The sequence below is a fragment of the Mixophyes fleayi genome, unplaced genomic scaffold, assembly GCF_038048845.1.
Source record: "Mixophyes fleayi isolate aMixFle1 unplaced genomic scaffold, aMixFle1.hap1 Scaffold_35, whole genome shotgun sequence".
Taxonomy (NCBI): domain Eukaryota; kingdom Metazoa; phylum Chordata; class Amphibia; order Anura; family Limnodynastidae; genus Mixophyes; species Mixophyes fleayi.
This window is the reverse complement of record NW_027447498.1, coordinates 1,322,700-1,338,047: the sequence shown is the minus strand read 5'-3', so window position 1 is coordinate 1,338,047 and position 15,348 is coordinate 1,322,700. Positions and strand designations below refer to the sequence as shown.

The 15,348-nt window shown below is 38.3% G+C and overlaps 1 protein-coding gene across 1 annotated transcript; it reads right to left on the bottom strand.

Moving 5' to 3' along the window:
• Positions 1–11,486: 11,486 nt before the first annotated feature.
• On the bottom strand, positions 11,487–13,165 carry LOC142131529 (fibroblast growth factor receptor substrate 3-like). Its single transcript, XM_075194401.1, has 2 exons — positions 13,148–13,165; positions 11,487–12,605 (listed from the first exon to the last, which is right to left on the bottom strand). The coding sequence occupies exons 1-2, from the start codon at positions 13,163–13,165 to the stop codon at positions 11,616–11,618; spliced, it is 1,008 nt and encodes a 335-aa protein (XP_075050502.1). The 3' UTR covers positions 11,487–11,615.
• Positions 13,166–15,348: the final 2,183 nt, after the last annotated feature.

Genomic DNA, 15,348 nt, shown 5'->3' with positions numbered 1-15,348 from the left:
GGCCCCTACCCAAATTTTGCTATGAGAGTTTCGCCCCTGGATCCCACCAACAGGCCCCAGTGACAGTAAAAAAAATATCTGGGGACAGAATTAGGGATCTGTCCAATTTGGCCACTTATGTGTTTAAATTAGACTCTGATTCTGTCACTTGTTGCTCAGTAAGGTCAGACTTAAATGGCAAGGACAGTGAGGTACAGAGGAGGAGCTACCAATGGTTAGGGGAAACAGGTTAACTATTTGGATAGGGAAATAAATTCTTGGCACACTCAGATCAGACCATTCTGCATTAGTTAGGGTGCATACATTCATCCAGTATATTATTCGAGCCCTCCTCTGTGTAAACATTACTAGGGATGCATATACACAGAGGGAGTATGCCTCTTTACACGCACCTAAACCTATATTGTGATGATATCATGCACCTAAAGGGTACCGTAAACGGGTGGCTGCATAGAACAAGAAGAATGGGAAAAAGTCCAAAGGAGAAAACAGACATCTGAGCACTCACATAAAAGTATCTTCCTTTATTCACCAATTACAATCATTTGAAACTGACAGATATCCAGGTCCATCAGTTTCAATAAGCGCAGTACTCTGGTTTCCTCCCACGATCCAAAAACATACTGGTAGGTTAATTGGTTTCTAACAAATGTAACCATAGTGTGTGTGTCCATACGGTAAGGGAATATAGATTGTAAGCTCCAACGGTGCAGAGACTGATCTGATTTGAATGAACAAATATTCTCTCTGTAAACCGTGCGTAATATGTAGGCACAATATAAATAAAGTTTACTACTAATAATAGAAGAATGGAGATAGATAGTATAACCATGATATTCATGGTATCATACCATTATGTCAAGGTATGGGGAAGGAACTGGCATGCTACCTCTTACAGGTACTGTGCCCAGGCATCGCCCCATATGTCAATTTATGTTGAAAACAATTAAGTGCAGGAGAGTGTATTGATGCTAAAACCATGTTTGTTAAGTTGAGCCATAGCTTCCCTATCAGGTTCTAAGATCTCCAGAAAATACAGAAAAATCATTAGGTTTATCAAAACCATGAGGTCTTATAGCTTCCACATGAATTATCCATTGAGATTCCTTCTACAATAGAGCTATATAAGGGGTAGATTTATCACACCTTCTAAAAAGTGGAGGTGTTGCCCATAGCAACCAATCAGATTCTAGCTGTCATTAATCTAGTACATTGTAGAGAATGATATATAGGATCTGATTGATTGGTTGCTATGAGCAACAGCTCCAAATTTCCTTTTTAGAAGGTTTGATAAATCTACGACTATGTCTGTTACCTCCTCTGCACAGAAGGGGAACGAGCTTCAAACTGAAAGATTTCAAACATCCACAATGAACTTCAGAGGACTTCAGAGAGTTCTTAATCTGGTATTATTCTTATTTTTTTTATCAACTCTTTTATTAACTAGGAAAACATGGCAGTTAATCAAAGCGGATATAACCTGCTACTGAAATTTGTAACCATACGGCAGTCTCACCAGATGTGAAACACAGTTTTCAACTCTCTACATTGCCCAAAGCTATGCAGAAACTGAGACAGGTTGTACTTGGAGAGGATTTTGTACCAACACAAGTTTTCTTTAATGGACACAGAAATAAAACATTGCTTAATGGTAGCCAGATGTCTGGCTAAAGCAGTTGAACAAGTATTTTAACATAATGTGATCAGAGGATAGTGTGAAAAAAAGTCTGTTTTGATTTGACACATTAACTCCGGAAATTTATATATATTTGTAGATATTCAAAATGACCATTCATCTACAGACTAGAAATAAATGGTGTATTCTAACTGAACTGGCGCTTAAAGGGTGGATGAGGATTGTATAGTATTGTATTGAGCATTGTAGACGTCTGATTCTCTCTATTTCATAAGTTATCTTTGACCTAACAACATTCCCCTGCTAAAAGCCACATATTACCTGCAAGCAGAAATCTATATAGAGATGGAGCAAAAGTCATCCCAGATAGACTTAGTCAGGTTATCTCAATTATAGATCTCACCATTTGCTAATCTGTAGTTCCTTGGCACAAATTAGATGAGATGCCTTCATATAAGTTTTACTCACTCTGGGATAACTGATGCTTCAAGTTCATGTGGGCCTTTATGAAATGCTTTTTTTTTTAAATGGATATTTCTTCCACAGATAAAGATCTATTTTTTTCAGCTTTCTACGTTTGGCAATGTTGTATCATTGTGTTCTCTCTGATTCAATATGTGTTTTAGTACATGAAAGAATACTTAGGGAACACCAAACATATAATAAAGTTTCAAGGGACTTCAAGAAACATTAAAATTAATTGTTTGATCCATGATATGCATTAGACATGCCATAAATAATATTTTATTGTGAACAACAGGTCAAATATAATCCTTCTAATCAGACTGCAAAACATTAATCAGCTACAGACGGTAAAGCATCACTCTTACGTTAATGGATAACATCCATGGCATCTCGAGAGTGATAGTCCCATTTCGTTGGGTTATAGTCCCATCAATTGCTATAGAACAAAATAACTGCTTTGATGAATCTTTGTTATCACCAATTAAATCTTGTCTTTGTTTTACGACTGTGCTCAATGTGTTCAGACTTAAACAACAGTTTTGATAAAGAATATTATAATTATTATTAGCTTTTATTTATAAGACCCCATAAACTTCTGCAACAATGGACAACACAAGGACATGCAGAATAGATTAGGTGGGAAATGGATGAAAAGACAGGGGAAACGAGGGTCTTGCTAGTGAGAACATACAGGGCAGGGGACGGATGGGTGCACTATGTACAAATTGTCTAGTGGTCCATCAATCACCCTTGCTATTGATATATTTTCAATGGAATAATAAAAAAAGTGAATGGGGAATAATGTCATGCTTCTGAATTGCAATCCGTGAACAGTAACTTAAATATTGCATTGCCTTTATAAATCACCTATAACATTAGTGGAATTACAGATAAGCAACCAACTAATATCCATAAGACGTTCCTACATAGCAGCTCCACAGAAATATTCAACCTGAACTGCATGAAAACATGTTCAAAGGAGTGAAGATTAATAACCTTTGTCTTGAATACCAAGTTTCATGCTTTTCAGCATCACGTTTCCACAATCAGAATTTACAGGATGCCTGAGCCAATGGTACAGAAGTGTTCCATGAAATTAAGGAAATTGTGCTTCTTTCCACAATGCTGTATTTTAATTCAAGGGTACACAACCGTCACCAGTCAGCAGTAAATGAAAGCAATTCTATCATATGATTAGAGGCAGGTTCTGAGCAGCAGCTGTACATTAACATTACAATACAGGCGAACTAATCGTAATCCAGCGTTTCACCATGCTGTGTGAGTAGCTGATGATGTCACACAAAAGGTTCTAATATGTGTGTTGATGTTCTATGCTGTTCTATGCTGTTCCGTGCACAAGGATTAACCAAACATATTTAGAGACTAACTATTAAGTAAAATAGTTAGAGATGAAGAAACATATATTAGAGTTATACATTGAATTACAGGCAGCATAGGAATGAGCCCTTGTTAGCAGAATAACACAATCATTTTTATAGTGTACTCCTCACATATTTACAATAGAAGCAGTAATTGAGCATTGTATTGAGCATTGTATACAGCCACGAAGTGTTACATGATGCAGTGATGTCATTAATACTGGTTCATTCCACAAAATATATGCCTCCCGGTCTGAAGTGTACCTTCTGTGCTCCCTAGACGGCACCCAGCATGTCAGACGCTGACTCAACCCCACCCCACTTCTTACCTTGTGTAAAGTGGGAGCAGAGCAGCAGTTATTCCTAATAGGAGTGTGTCGCAAGGCTGTGACTTCATAGCCTGGCGCCACGCTTCCAGACCATTACCTGCAAGGAGGAGCTGCAGCTTGACAGGTAAGAAGCTGCTAATGCTGGTTCTGCATGTAGGTAGCCAGCACATTGTGAGCTAGCACTGCTCTTACAATAAAAAGATGGAATAAGTAACATTATGTGACTCATTCAGTGATTTAAGTCTCTCATTTCTAGAAGATTACCTTAGAGATGTTTTTCCTTTTTTAGACACATGCCTTGTATTATTTCTGTATACAGATGAGCTACCCAACATATAGACCTGGAAACTGTTGTAAGCAATATCCACTCTGGCTCTGAGAGTCATGTCTTGATTATTTAATCTTGGATGTTGGAACCAGTTTAGTGACGTTTTGTGATCCTTGAAAGACTGAGAAGCCTCTAAAGAATATATAAATATATAAATGTTTTGATCAAAATATGAACGAATACCTCATGTTTTCAATTTGCTAGATACACACAGATATGCAATGTAAAAGATAAGCGCTGACAACCGTCTTTTTGTTTTGTATACATATATGGGCATTTACATTGCCACGCAGCTGGTACCATATATAATATCATCATCATCACCATTTATTTATATAGCGCCACTAATTCTGCAGCGCTGTACAGAGAACTCCCTCACATCAGTCCCTGCTCCATTGGGGCTTACAGCCTAAATTCCCTAACATACACACACACAGACTAGGGTCAATTTGTTAACAACCAATTAACCTACCAGTATGTTTTTGGAGTGTGGGAGGAAACCGGAGCACCCAGAGGAAACCCACGCAAACACAGGGAGAACATACAAACTCCTCACAGATAAGGCCATGGTCAGGAATTGAACTCATGACCCCAGTGCTGTAAGGCAGAAGTGCTAAGCACTTAGCCACCATGCTGCCCAATATGGGATATACTAAGCGCGGGCTTGTTTTTTCTCTGGTTTTGTTTCAAAATATTGCCTTATTGTCATAGCAGCTGTCCATCAAGTCCATTTAAGGCACTAGTGGTCCCAAGGTTCTCTCTTCCTGGTCCTCTAGGTAGGGGTCCTGTAACTCTAAATGTGGTGCGCACACAAATAGCAGCTGCGCTGACATGTGCACAATTTTCAAATTTGAATACAGAAAGTCCATTAAACAGTGTTTGCTACTAAAGGTAGCCAGCCCCTGATAGACAGACTTCATGCCTGGCTTATACCAACAACCGTGCGTTGCTGGCACCATTGAAGCAGGTAAGTCCCTACATACAGGAAACAACTACCCAATACCTGCCCTATCTTCAGCTGGAAACAGGAAGAGACACAGGGGAAGAGGAGGTGCTGACCTATATACTACCTGGGGTCATTTCTATTTTTGCCTCTACAGAATACTAGAAAGGGACAAACCCTTTTCTATGGCTGATATGGAGGATTTTAGAGAATAGTATGCATCAATGTCCACTCCTCGTTTCAAAGGGCTCTAATAAACTTTGCCAGTGCAGCCACTTTTATGGGTTCTTGTTTGGAACCCGATCTTGGGCTCTTATAGATCACATCACTGTTATGTCTAACTGATATTGAATTATGTGATTGGAGCATGGTTATGTTTACATCACTCACTCTACAACTTACCCAGAAAGTGACATAGAAATATACTTTACTCTTTCTTCTGTGACTTGGCCACTGCTGTGATGGCCTTGAGGACAACTGATGTATAAGATGCCAAAGGGCATTTTGTAATTCAACATCATTTTCTGCCTTGTGGCCTACTTAAAAAGATCTCTCCCTTACCTCTTGATAGTACATCAGCCATTGTATTAGCAGATTGTTTCTTTTTCATTCAACATTGTCACATATTTATTATACTCCAGTAGTCAAATACAGAACATAAAGTAACCATTGTGTTGAGTATATTTGGGACTCTCTATAACTAACACACACAGAGGTGGGCTGGATCAGCCTTACTGTTGTATACATACCGGTTGTATCTAGAATTGTGGCTCTGCATTATCAGCAAATACCAATTGTGTACACGTTTGCATAAGCCCTTTCAAACTGCCTCCAATAATCTTTTTCCCTTACATTATTTTTTTTAAAGAAGAAATATTATGATGCAGAAAAGGTGTGTAGGATCCAGATTTTTATCCAATTATACAATTCTTCAACGCCTAAATTGGAGGGAGACACAAGTCAAGTATTCTCAGTGCTGGTTCCATGTCAGCATCAGTTATCCGTAGAAGTTTGTTAGGAGGTTAATTTACAGATAAGCTGGGAGAGAAGATAATGTCTCAACAGATGAGGGATTCATCAGTATACAGCTTTCAATGAAAGCTACTTTTCACAATATACTGGTACAGTACTTGGAACTTCTAACCGCCAGGTAACTGTGGCTGTGTGTAGGCTCTTTGAAAAGATGAGGGCAGGCTTCTTTTAAATACCAGCAAACATGAAAATAGGATGGTCAAGGTCAGTGTTTCCCAAACCCAGTCCTCATGAGCCCTTAATACTTGCAGGTTTTCCAGGTGACAATTAGTACCACCTCTGGATCAGTTACAATGTGTCAGTCAGTAATGAATACACCTGTGCCCCAGGAAGGTGAAATGGAAAACCTGCACTGTTAGGAAGCCAGGACTGGAAACCCTTGTTTAGATAGCAATTATTATTGGCTGTAGAATAAATGAGAACATTGTTTACCAACTATAAAAGTTTAATTAATCTGAAAAACAGTAAAAGTAGCCTACTTGTATGTACACCCCATTCCTTACTACATAGTAGATAAGGAAGCTATTGTTTAGGCTTATGGAAAAACACTAAAATTATAGTGGGTTTGTTTTTATGATCAGTGTAGTGACAAGGTTCATAGACCAGTCCATAAAAGCATCATGTGTCGAATATGAATATAGAGGTGGATTTGCTCTTTAAAGGATAAGTCCACATTTGCCATTTTCTTAAACGCATGGGGGCCAATTCAATTGTTAGCATTACACAGCGGAAAACAATTCCAACGCTATTTAGTGTGATTTCAGAGCACGATTATGCTCCCCGCAATTCAATTGTCCATCAAAGTTTTTGTATTTTTTTTTTTTACGGAAAACAGTGTATCGCTGCAAGTTAGAGCCTGATATAAAAGGTATAGGCTAAAGCACAAGTGAGCAATTCAATTATATGTTAAATAAGCAGTTTTATCTAGCACCTCTCCTGGTAAATAATTGTAAAACTCCTAAAATTAATGACAAAGTATATATTAAAAATGTGATAACTGATTGTAATTTTATTTTAAAAAAACCAGAAAGCACACATATAATAAAAAAAAATGGGTAGTGTAATGTAATGCAATGCAATTTAAATTTTCACTGCAAAAAATTGCTAGATACTATGGAGTCACAAGGGAATCACCAGAAATCCCAGAGACGACAGTGAGATTGCTGGAGATTTTTGTTATGCCTTCTGCATGGAAGCGTTAACCCCTCCCCTCTCCTCCAATAACATTCGCATTAACCTATGTTTAACCCGCGGGGGAGGCATTTATAGTTTTTTAAATTGAATTGCATTATTTTGAACACAGCGGAAAGTGAACACGGCAGCGGGTTCCAAGTTAATGGAGAGCGGTTTTTTAAGCATAGCGTTACAAGAATGAATTGAATCGCCCCATGGAGTACCATAAAAGTCTGAAAGGGCCTATTTTGCCAATACAAATTCCTACATGTAATTTACAGTTTGTTACATACATATTAGAACATATATTTATCCAGCACAACATTTATCTAAATACAGTCCTCTGACTACCCCCATCTCCCACAGCTTGTCATCTCCTCAATGTCATTTTAAAACTACTGAAATTATGTAGGTGATGTGATGGTGAAGGCCGGCAGTATGCAGACGGCTACTTACGATCCTTCCCAAGTGAATTTTCAGATACTCTGCTAGAGAGTGTATCTAATGTCAACAGTATCTATCAACACTAAAAGAACTCAACTAACCAAGAATAAAATAAATTAAAAAAAAAAAATAAAAAAAAAAAAACATCCTTTAAATCTAAAGCAGTAAAAGAAAAATCACATGATTCAACAATTATTATTTCTGCATTTTCTTTATTCTTTATACACTCCAAGTGCACATTAAGACATTAGCTTTCTCTAGTTAGAAATCACTGGTCAGTTTTATTTTGCATTAATAACTTCATGAGATATAAAGAGGTATGGAATGGAAAAGGTTCCACGCTGAGCCTGAAATGGAATTGCAACAGGAAGAGCATAAAAAAAAATAATTCTCCACCTGTATCAGAAATATTCAATACTTAAAACGCACAACCACGGATAGGTACAACAGAGTCACATAATTTATCTGGGAATGCCCAGTGGGCCATTAATTCACATGTGTGATTGGAATTGAATAATAAAAATAAAGAAGAAAAAAAGAAAATGATACACACATTTTAGAGAATGTAAATGTACAATATTGCATAAATGCAAACACTAGAGAAAGAAGAAACAAAATTCTTCAAATTCACAAGCCACTCACAAACCAAAAACATTTGGGGGTAAATGTATGAAGCTCCGGGTTCTTCAACACCCCCGAGCTCGGCGTCTTCGGCGTTTAAATTTAAAGCGGCGCTGCCTTGTAAAGGAAAGTTTCCCTTTACAATGCAGCGCCGCTTTAAATTTAATCGCCGAAGACGCTGAACTCGCAGGTGTTTAAGAACCCGGAGCTTCATACATTTACCCCTTGGTGTTGGTGCACTGTCCTTGCTCATCCGTTTTGCACAATAAGTGAGGCACCTGTCCAATCCTTTTTACTGTTTGTTAGGACTTCACAAAAAAAAAAAAAAACATTTATCTAGAACATTTTCCATACCCCAATTTCTTTAGTTATGGTGTGGATGGAAACAAGTCTGCCTCTGAACATTCTCAATGTATAGTGGAATAGCAATGAAAACAAAACTGGTTTACATTCGACTAAAAACACTTGGTTAAAAGTACTCTCTTGGGTTACAATGCTGTTAACCCAATATAGCTATTGGAATACTGTGTTTAGTATGTAAATGCACAGTAGTTAGGTCAGTCTGAAAACAGATTTATTTATTTTTTTGTTTTTTTAACAACTTCACTACATATAAACTAATAACCATGTGACAATAGTATACTACCCTATAAAAGAAAATGTCTTTAGAACAAACATGGAACAAAATTAGCCCATGTAGTAAGAGCTCCTGTTCCATCTACCTAGCCTAATAGGATTTTAAAGCTTTTAACCCAAACATAACCACTTACCATTTATTAAGTATTCCAATATCCTTCCCTTAGTACAAGTGAAAGAACAACAAGCTAACATGGATAAACTGCTTTTCTTCTCAACATCTGAACACATAACACACAAGAGGCAATTGTACGATTCTCTAATAAATGAGTATTACCGGTAATAGTATTTATGTCATTGCATTCTGTTCAACCTGTATCACCAAAAGAATGATGTAATTAAGGGGTATACAACCTGAGGCTCTATAGTTGTTCAAATAGAACTGCTAGATTAATAGCTGGACAGTCACATCTTGCCTAGATGAGATTTAACAAACAATAAAAGGCTCAGATAGGCCAGGTGTAAAGTGCGGCGAATACTGTGCTCCAGTAAGAAAAGACTCTTACACCCATTTAATCCCATTGTGGAAACAATTACAATATGGAGATTAACAGCTGCTCACAGCACACATATTTAAGTGTTATGTCACATTAACTTATAAGTACTGCATTAGCTTTTACATTTAGAAGTTGCCGAACAAGTCCTACTTGAAATTACAATTTTTCTTTTTTGTTTTTTTGTTTTTTTTTTAACTGTGTTACAGCTCCTGTTAAAGTGCACTAGATTGCCATACGTGGTACACAACATCAGCAGGATGAAACCATTCTGTTTGCAACAACAACAACTGCAATGGAAGTATACATTTGTAAAATGACCATACCTGGATGAACACGTTACGTTTGCTTGCACTGGTGAACTTGTTAAAGTATATATTGCAGAATATAAAAATGAGATCAACGGCCTACAACCTAAAACTCAGTTGTGGAAATACTTGTTTTTGGAGCTTGTAAAATACAATAACAAATTGAAGTGTAACAGGATAAAAACTATCTTTTGACATCAGTGTAAACAATCAGCGACAGACTGCTTCACATTCAAGTCCTTATATGCCAAGTTTAAGGTAACAAAATGGTGAACTATGCTGATATGTGTGACGGATAACAAAAAACAAAAATCTTTTCCAGACACATACTAACTTGAACCAGAATGGTCAGTATAAAGAAGATAACAAATAAATGTAGCAGCATCTGCCACCTCTGGTTTACTACAATCTCAATAGTCCACACAATTATAACGAAAAAATAAAAAAAAATTGCTGTAAACCTATATGTTAACATTTAACAAATAATGGTAAATGTTAAATACACAGAAAAAACAACCTGCATTTTTATTTATGTATGTACTGTCTTACCCTCTTCATTGTTTGGCTAGTTGTGCATGTTGACGTGTTTAGTCATCGCATTAAGAAAAAAAATCCTCAAAAACTGGGAAAAGTAGCACAAAGGAGCATAAACAGCTGCAGGGTCTCATGCCTATTTTTCTTCTGGCCTTTTAAGACTTTATATTATATTGTATTTTATTTTAGACAACCCACCACAAGTTATTGACGTCAATTTAGCCATTTAATTTTAAAATGAATGACAGCTTGAATTATTTGCCTTTAGAAAGACTGGCTCACAATGCTTATAAAGAGTTGTGTAAATTATAGAATAACTATGACCTACAGTGCTGTGTCAGCAAGACTTACACTGGCCACTTCTCAATTTGTACACTGGGAAATCTAAACCATCCATGAGGACTTCTGTTAACTGTGTTAATTAACAATATATATTTATCTAGTTTAACATGGCACACGTAGAAATATTTGGCACTTTTCATTCAAGTAAATGCATACAATATGGGCTTGTTAATAATCCCCATAAATATCCTTCAGCATCTGAAACTTGTTAGTTTCCTCTCAAATATATTATATATATTTATAAGTATAGATTTTTCTTCTTTTAAAGGCCCATCATCTCTCAATATTAGCACCTACACACATCCTAGATTCTGCAAAAATGCAATAAAGGGGTATGTACAATTTCTTACTTCATGACACATGCTAATGTCCTGGTGGTATCACATGAGGTACAAGGTTCAAAATCAGTAATGTGCGTCAGTCAAGAGAAGTGACCTTGAGCATCTGCTCTGATGCAGGACTGAACAATAATTCCTTAGGGCACAATATGGCATGGAATGTTTAACAAAAATAAATAAGAAAAACAATAAGTTAAATAAATTAATCAACAAATGCAAAAATGGTATCTACAAAAAGGTAACTATTGAAAGATAAAAATAAATAATAAAAAAGAAAAAGTTTTCACACTGATCATTTTCAGAAAGATGCCACCATGGCCATAGCTGTCAGTAAAGCGTTTAGCTGGCCATAGCTGTCAGTAAAGCGTTTAGCTGGCCATAGCTGTACAACAGTGTATTCTCTGCGGCTGTCACCGATTACGTTTTTTCCTCCTAAAAAGCTAAACGACTTCACATTCTATGCAGTGCAAGAGAGTTTGCTCCGCAGAGGGTCACAGCCAAATCTGGAGTGGCAAGAGTACGAGAAGTGGCAAATAGGAACCAAAGAAAAGCCTGGGTAAGAGCCGCAGAAATGGCTTTGTAAAAGAGAAAGACAAGGTTAGAACAAGCAGCTTTACAGGGGAAGGTCTGTGCTGTTATGTCTGGTTTTTCTTGATGTGCCATCATCCCGAGGCATAGCTCTCTGTAGGCTGGACATGGCAGCTGTCTTTTTAAGATCAATGACAGCATAAGAGTCCGCACGGCGGGCTGGGTGATTTGGAGCTGGGGTACAGGTGATCTGGGGTATCTGCCTGCCTTTTCCTTCACTCTTGCCCTCCAGCTCCACCTGGATATAGTTGAGCTGCCTCTGCTCTGTGCGTGGCCGTCGAAAGTCAAAACTGAACACATTGGGTGGACAGCTTCTACGTGGCTGGCAGTCTGGATGATGGTGGTGGTACCCACCACATGCAGTGGCGCTGTCAGCATTCATGTAATTCTGCACGGGGTCATCATGGTACCCATTAAGAGATGGAGTCATGGCATCAGTGGAATCCTCCTCCTCTTCATCCTCATCATCCTCTTCATCATTCTGCAAGGACTGGCACTCCCAAACAGGGGGTAGTGGGGGCAGATTCTCATAGTGTAACATTGCTGTCCTACGGTGTGAGCAGCTGTTGTATGGCAGACCTTCTGCCGACAGTTTGAGGCCTCTGTTGGCAGGACCCCTGCGAAGAGCAATGCTTCCTGGTGGCACCAGGCCATTAATGTTCTCATAGGCACACTTGTGTGAACCCCACTGATCCTTGCACTCATTATTATTGTTATGTGGTGGCAAAGGATCTCTTTCTCCTGCACAGACATGGCTCTCACAGTCCCTGTGATGACGGCAGAAGCTCTCTCCTCTCAGAGGCAGTCGTCTATAGGCTGGTGCTGGACCAAGCACAAACTTCACTTCCCCTGGCTGTAGAAAGACCTGGGGATTCCGCTCTTCCATGGAGCAACCTGGGCCAAGCATATGCCTCGATGGATCATGGTATGATGCATGTGCCTCAGGCAAGGAGTGCATGCAATGTCGACCCCGCATTTCCTCTTCCCCGCTAGCTGTATTCACATAGGTGTGAGACTGAGAAGAGATAAGATTTTAAGAGATACATCAAAGGTATGATCCAAATAAAATATACAATTAATAAAGATCAGTTTATACTTATTTAACTACATGAGTGTTCTTTACACCAGCCTATTTTAAATGCTTATTTAAATTTCACAATTAAATCTAACAGTAAATACACTTCTGAAGCAGAACTGGGATCTCAAAGTAAAGCAACACTACACCTACAATGATATAACATAATAGAATTCATTAACATAACTCTAACAGTTTAGGATCTCCAAAGAGTTTACTCAGCACCTATAAAGTGTAAATATGTTCTTATGCCAACATGGAACATTTTAATTAAGAATGTTTCCTTTTATAAATCAGTATATATCCATGACTTTTAAAAATTAGCTAGAAATATTTAATATATCAGAAATCAGTTTATAGTATTGAACTTGTACATTTCCAGTTAACTCATTAATATCGGGGACCATATGCTAGTATGGTACTACATCCATATGAATGTAGTGTGGGGAATAAACTACTATTACATGCCCCGGTACACATACCCATACATGCATGCACATGACGGGATCCGAGCACTGTTCGGGTACTTCCGGCCGCCAAAGGAATCCAAAACGAGGCTATGACATCCATGTCTCGCGTCGGATCTCGCGAGACTCGGATGTCATAAATGCCCCGCTCGCGGCCGCCATCTTCATTCTCCCTGCGATCACTGAAGAGGGAGGTTATTGAGATCCTGTGCTCTGTCCTGCTGATTAGTTTAGTCAAGTGGTGCTTTGTCCAGTGCTCTGTATAGCTGAGTCCAGTAGTACTTTGTCCAGTGCTCTGTCCTGCTGATTCCAGTGGTGCTTTGGCCAGTGTCTGTCCTGCTGAGTCCAGTGGTGCTTTTGTCCTGTGTTTTTTTCTGCGAAGTCCATAGTAATTTTAGAATTATAAAAAAATCTTAAAATTTAAAAAAAAAAAAATAATAATTTAAAAAGTATAAAAAATATTCTAGAGCAATATATTCTTGCAGTCCCAAAAAATAGGTACTGCAATCTATATTACAACATTCACTGTTTCTGCAGTCCCAAAAAATAGGTACTGCAATCTATATTACTACATTCACTGTTTCTGCAGTCCCAAAAAATAGGTACTGCAATCTATATTACTATGTTCACTGTTTCTGCAGTCCCAAAAAATAGGAACTGCAATCTATATTACTATGTTCACTGTTTCTGCAGTCCCAAAAAATAGGAACTGCAATCTATATTACTACGTTCACTGTTTCTGCAGTCCCAAAAAATAGGAACTGCAATCTATATTACTACGTTCACTGTTTCTGCAGTCCCAAAAAATAGGAACTGCAATCTATATTACTACGTTCATTGTTTCTGCAGTCCCAAAAAATAGGAACTGCAATCTATATTACTACGTTCACTGTTTCTGCAGTCCCAAAAAATAGAAACTGCAATCTATATTACTACTGTTATGTGCGTATTGTCGCTAACCAATAACGATTGTCGAACCTCGATTTGTGTTTCCAAAGCACAAAGATTTATTCGCAATAAGTGGAAAAATATGCTCAAGCGAAGTAATAGTAAATACAGCCGTTACTTATCGCAGGCGCTCTGGATCCAGTGCAGTCATTCAATCCTGAAGTCTGGGGACAAGATGTCTGCACTCTGGATCACAAGCTGCTGCTTATATACACAATCAAATACAGTAATACAATGAAGATGGTATGGCTTGCATCTATTGGTCCGGGTCTCAGGAATGTCCAAGGGGTCGTCAATCATTGGCTGGTTCATCCTAAGGAATCCAAAGGAGGGGGTCATCTCTGCAGGGGGTATGCTCTGCTCTTCCCGCCAGGATTCCTTAGTCTTAAGTAGTTCATAATTCCCTATCATTCATAACTTGCGTATGCACTCTGCGATTCCCTCGCAGAGTGAACCAAACAGTAGGATATGTAACAAGGTTCATTATGATACCACTCATGATGTTATTCCTTTAACCCGTTCCGTGTATTTCACTAATATGCATGTAACTCTGATATAACATATAAATACTACTATATTTCGACATAACTGACTATGTGTTGCAACTACCATTAATGTGTACTATTTTATAAGTATGCGTGTTTGTGCGAATGTATGGTAAAAGACCCATTACTGTTGCTGCCACGTGTAGTGGATGCGTACGCCCTTTCACGCCGTAGCGTGCCCTCGTACGTCGATGCGTACCGTACGCATCTTTTCAAACAAAGACAACCAAGTTTGCTAGACTTTAATTGAAATGACTTTATCCAATTTACTGACTTCGACAGTTCCACCCTTTGATAGTGTAATAAACTATCACCCAATCACCGTTTCAAGTTCAGGATTGTACAATACTTCTCCACAGACCATGATCTCGGTATCTGGTACCACCCTTTCAGTCTCTTTCTCAGTGTTACTCTTATGAGACCGTTTTCCACACTTCAACACAGTAGGAACACATTTGACAACTAAACCAATTGCTAAGATGACACCCAGTATAAGGAGAAGAAGCTTACCTACACTCGCAATCATTTCCTGCACGTACACAGAGATAGATTATACATAAACATCATTAGCCGCAGTGAAGTCACTGCCATAAAAGTAGGGCCAGGCGTTATTTGTTGGAGTCACGGAGCTGTTTAGGCTCAGTTCATTCTCTCTCCAGCTTGCTGTTAACGTGATTTAACTCCTTAAGCTGGGTACACACTACAGAAATTACAACCAACTTT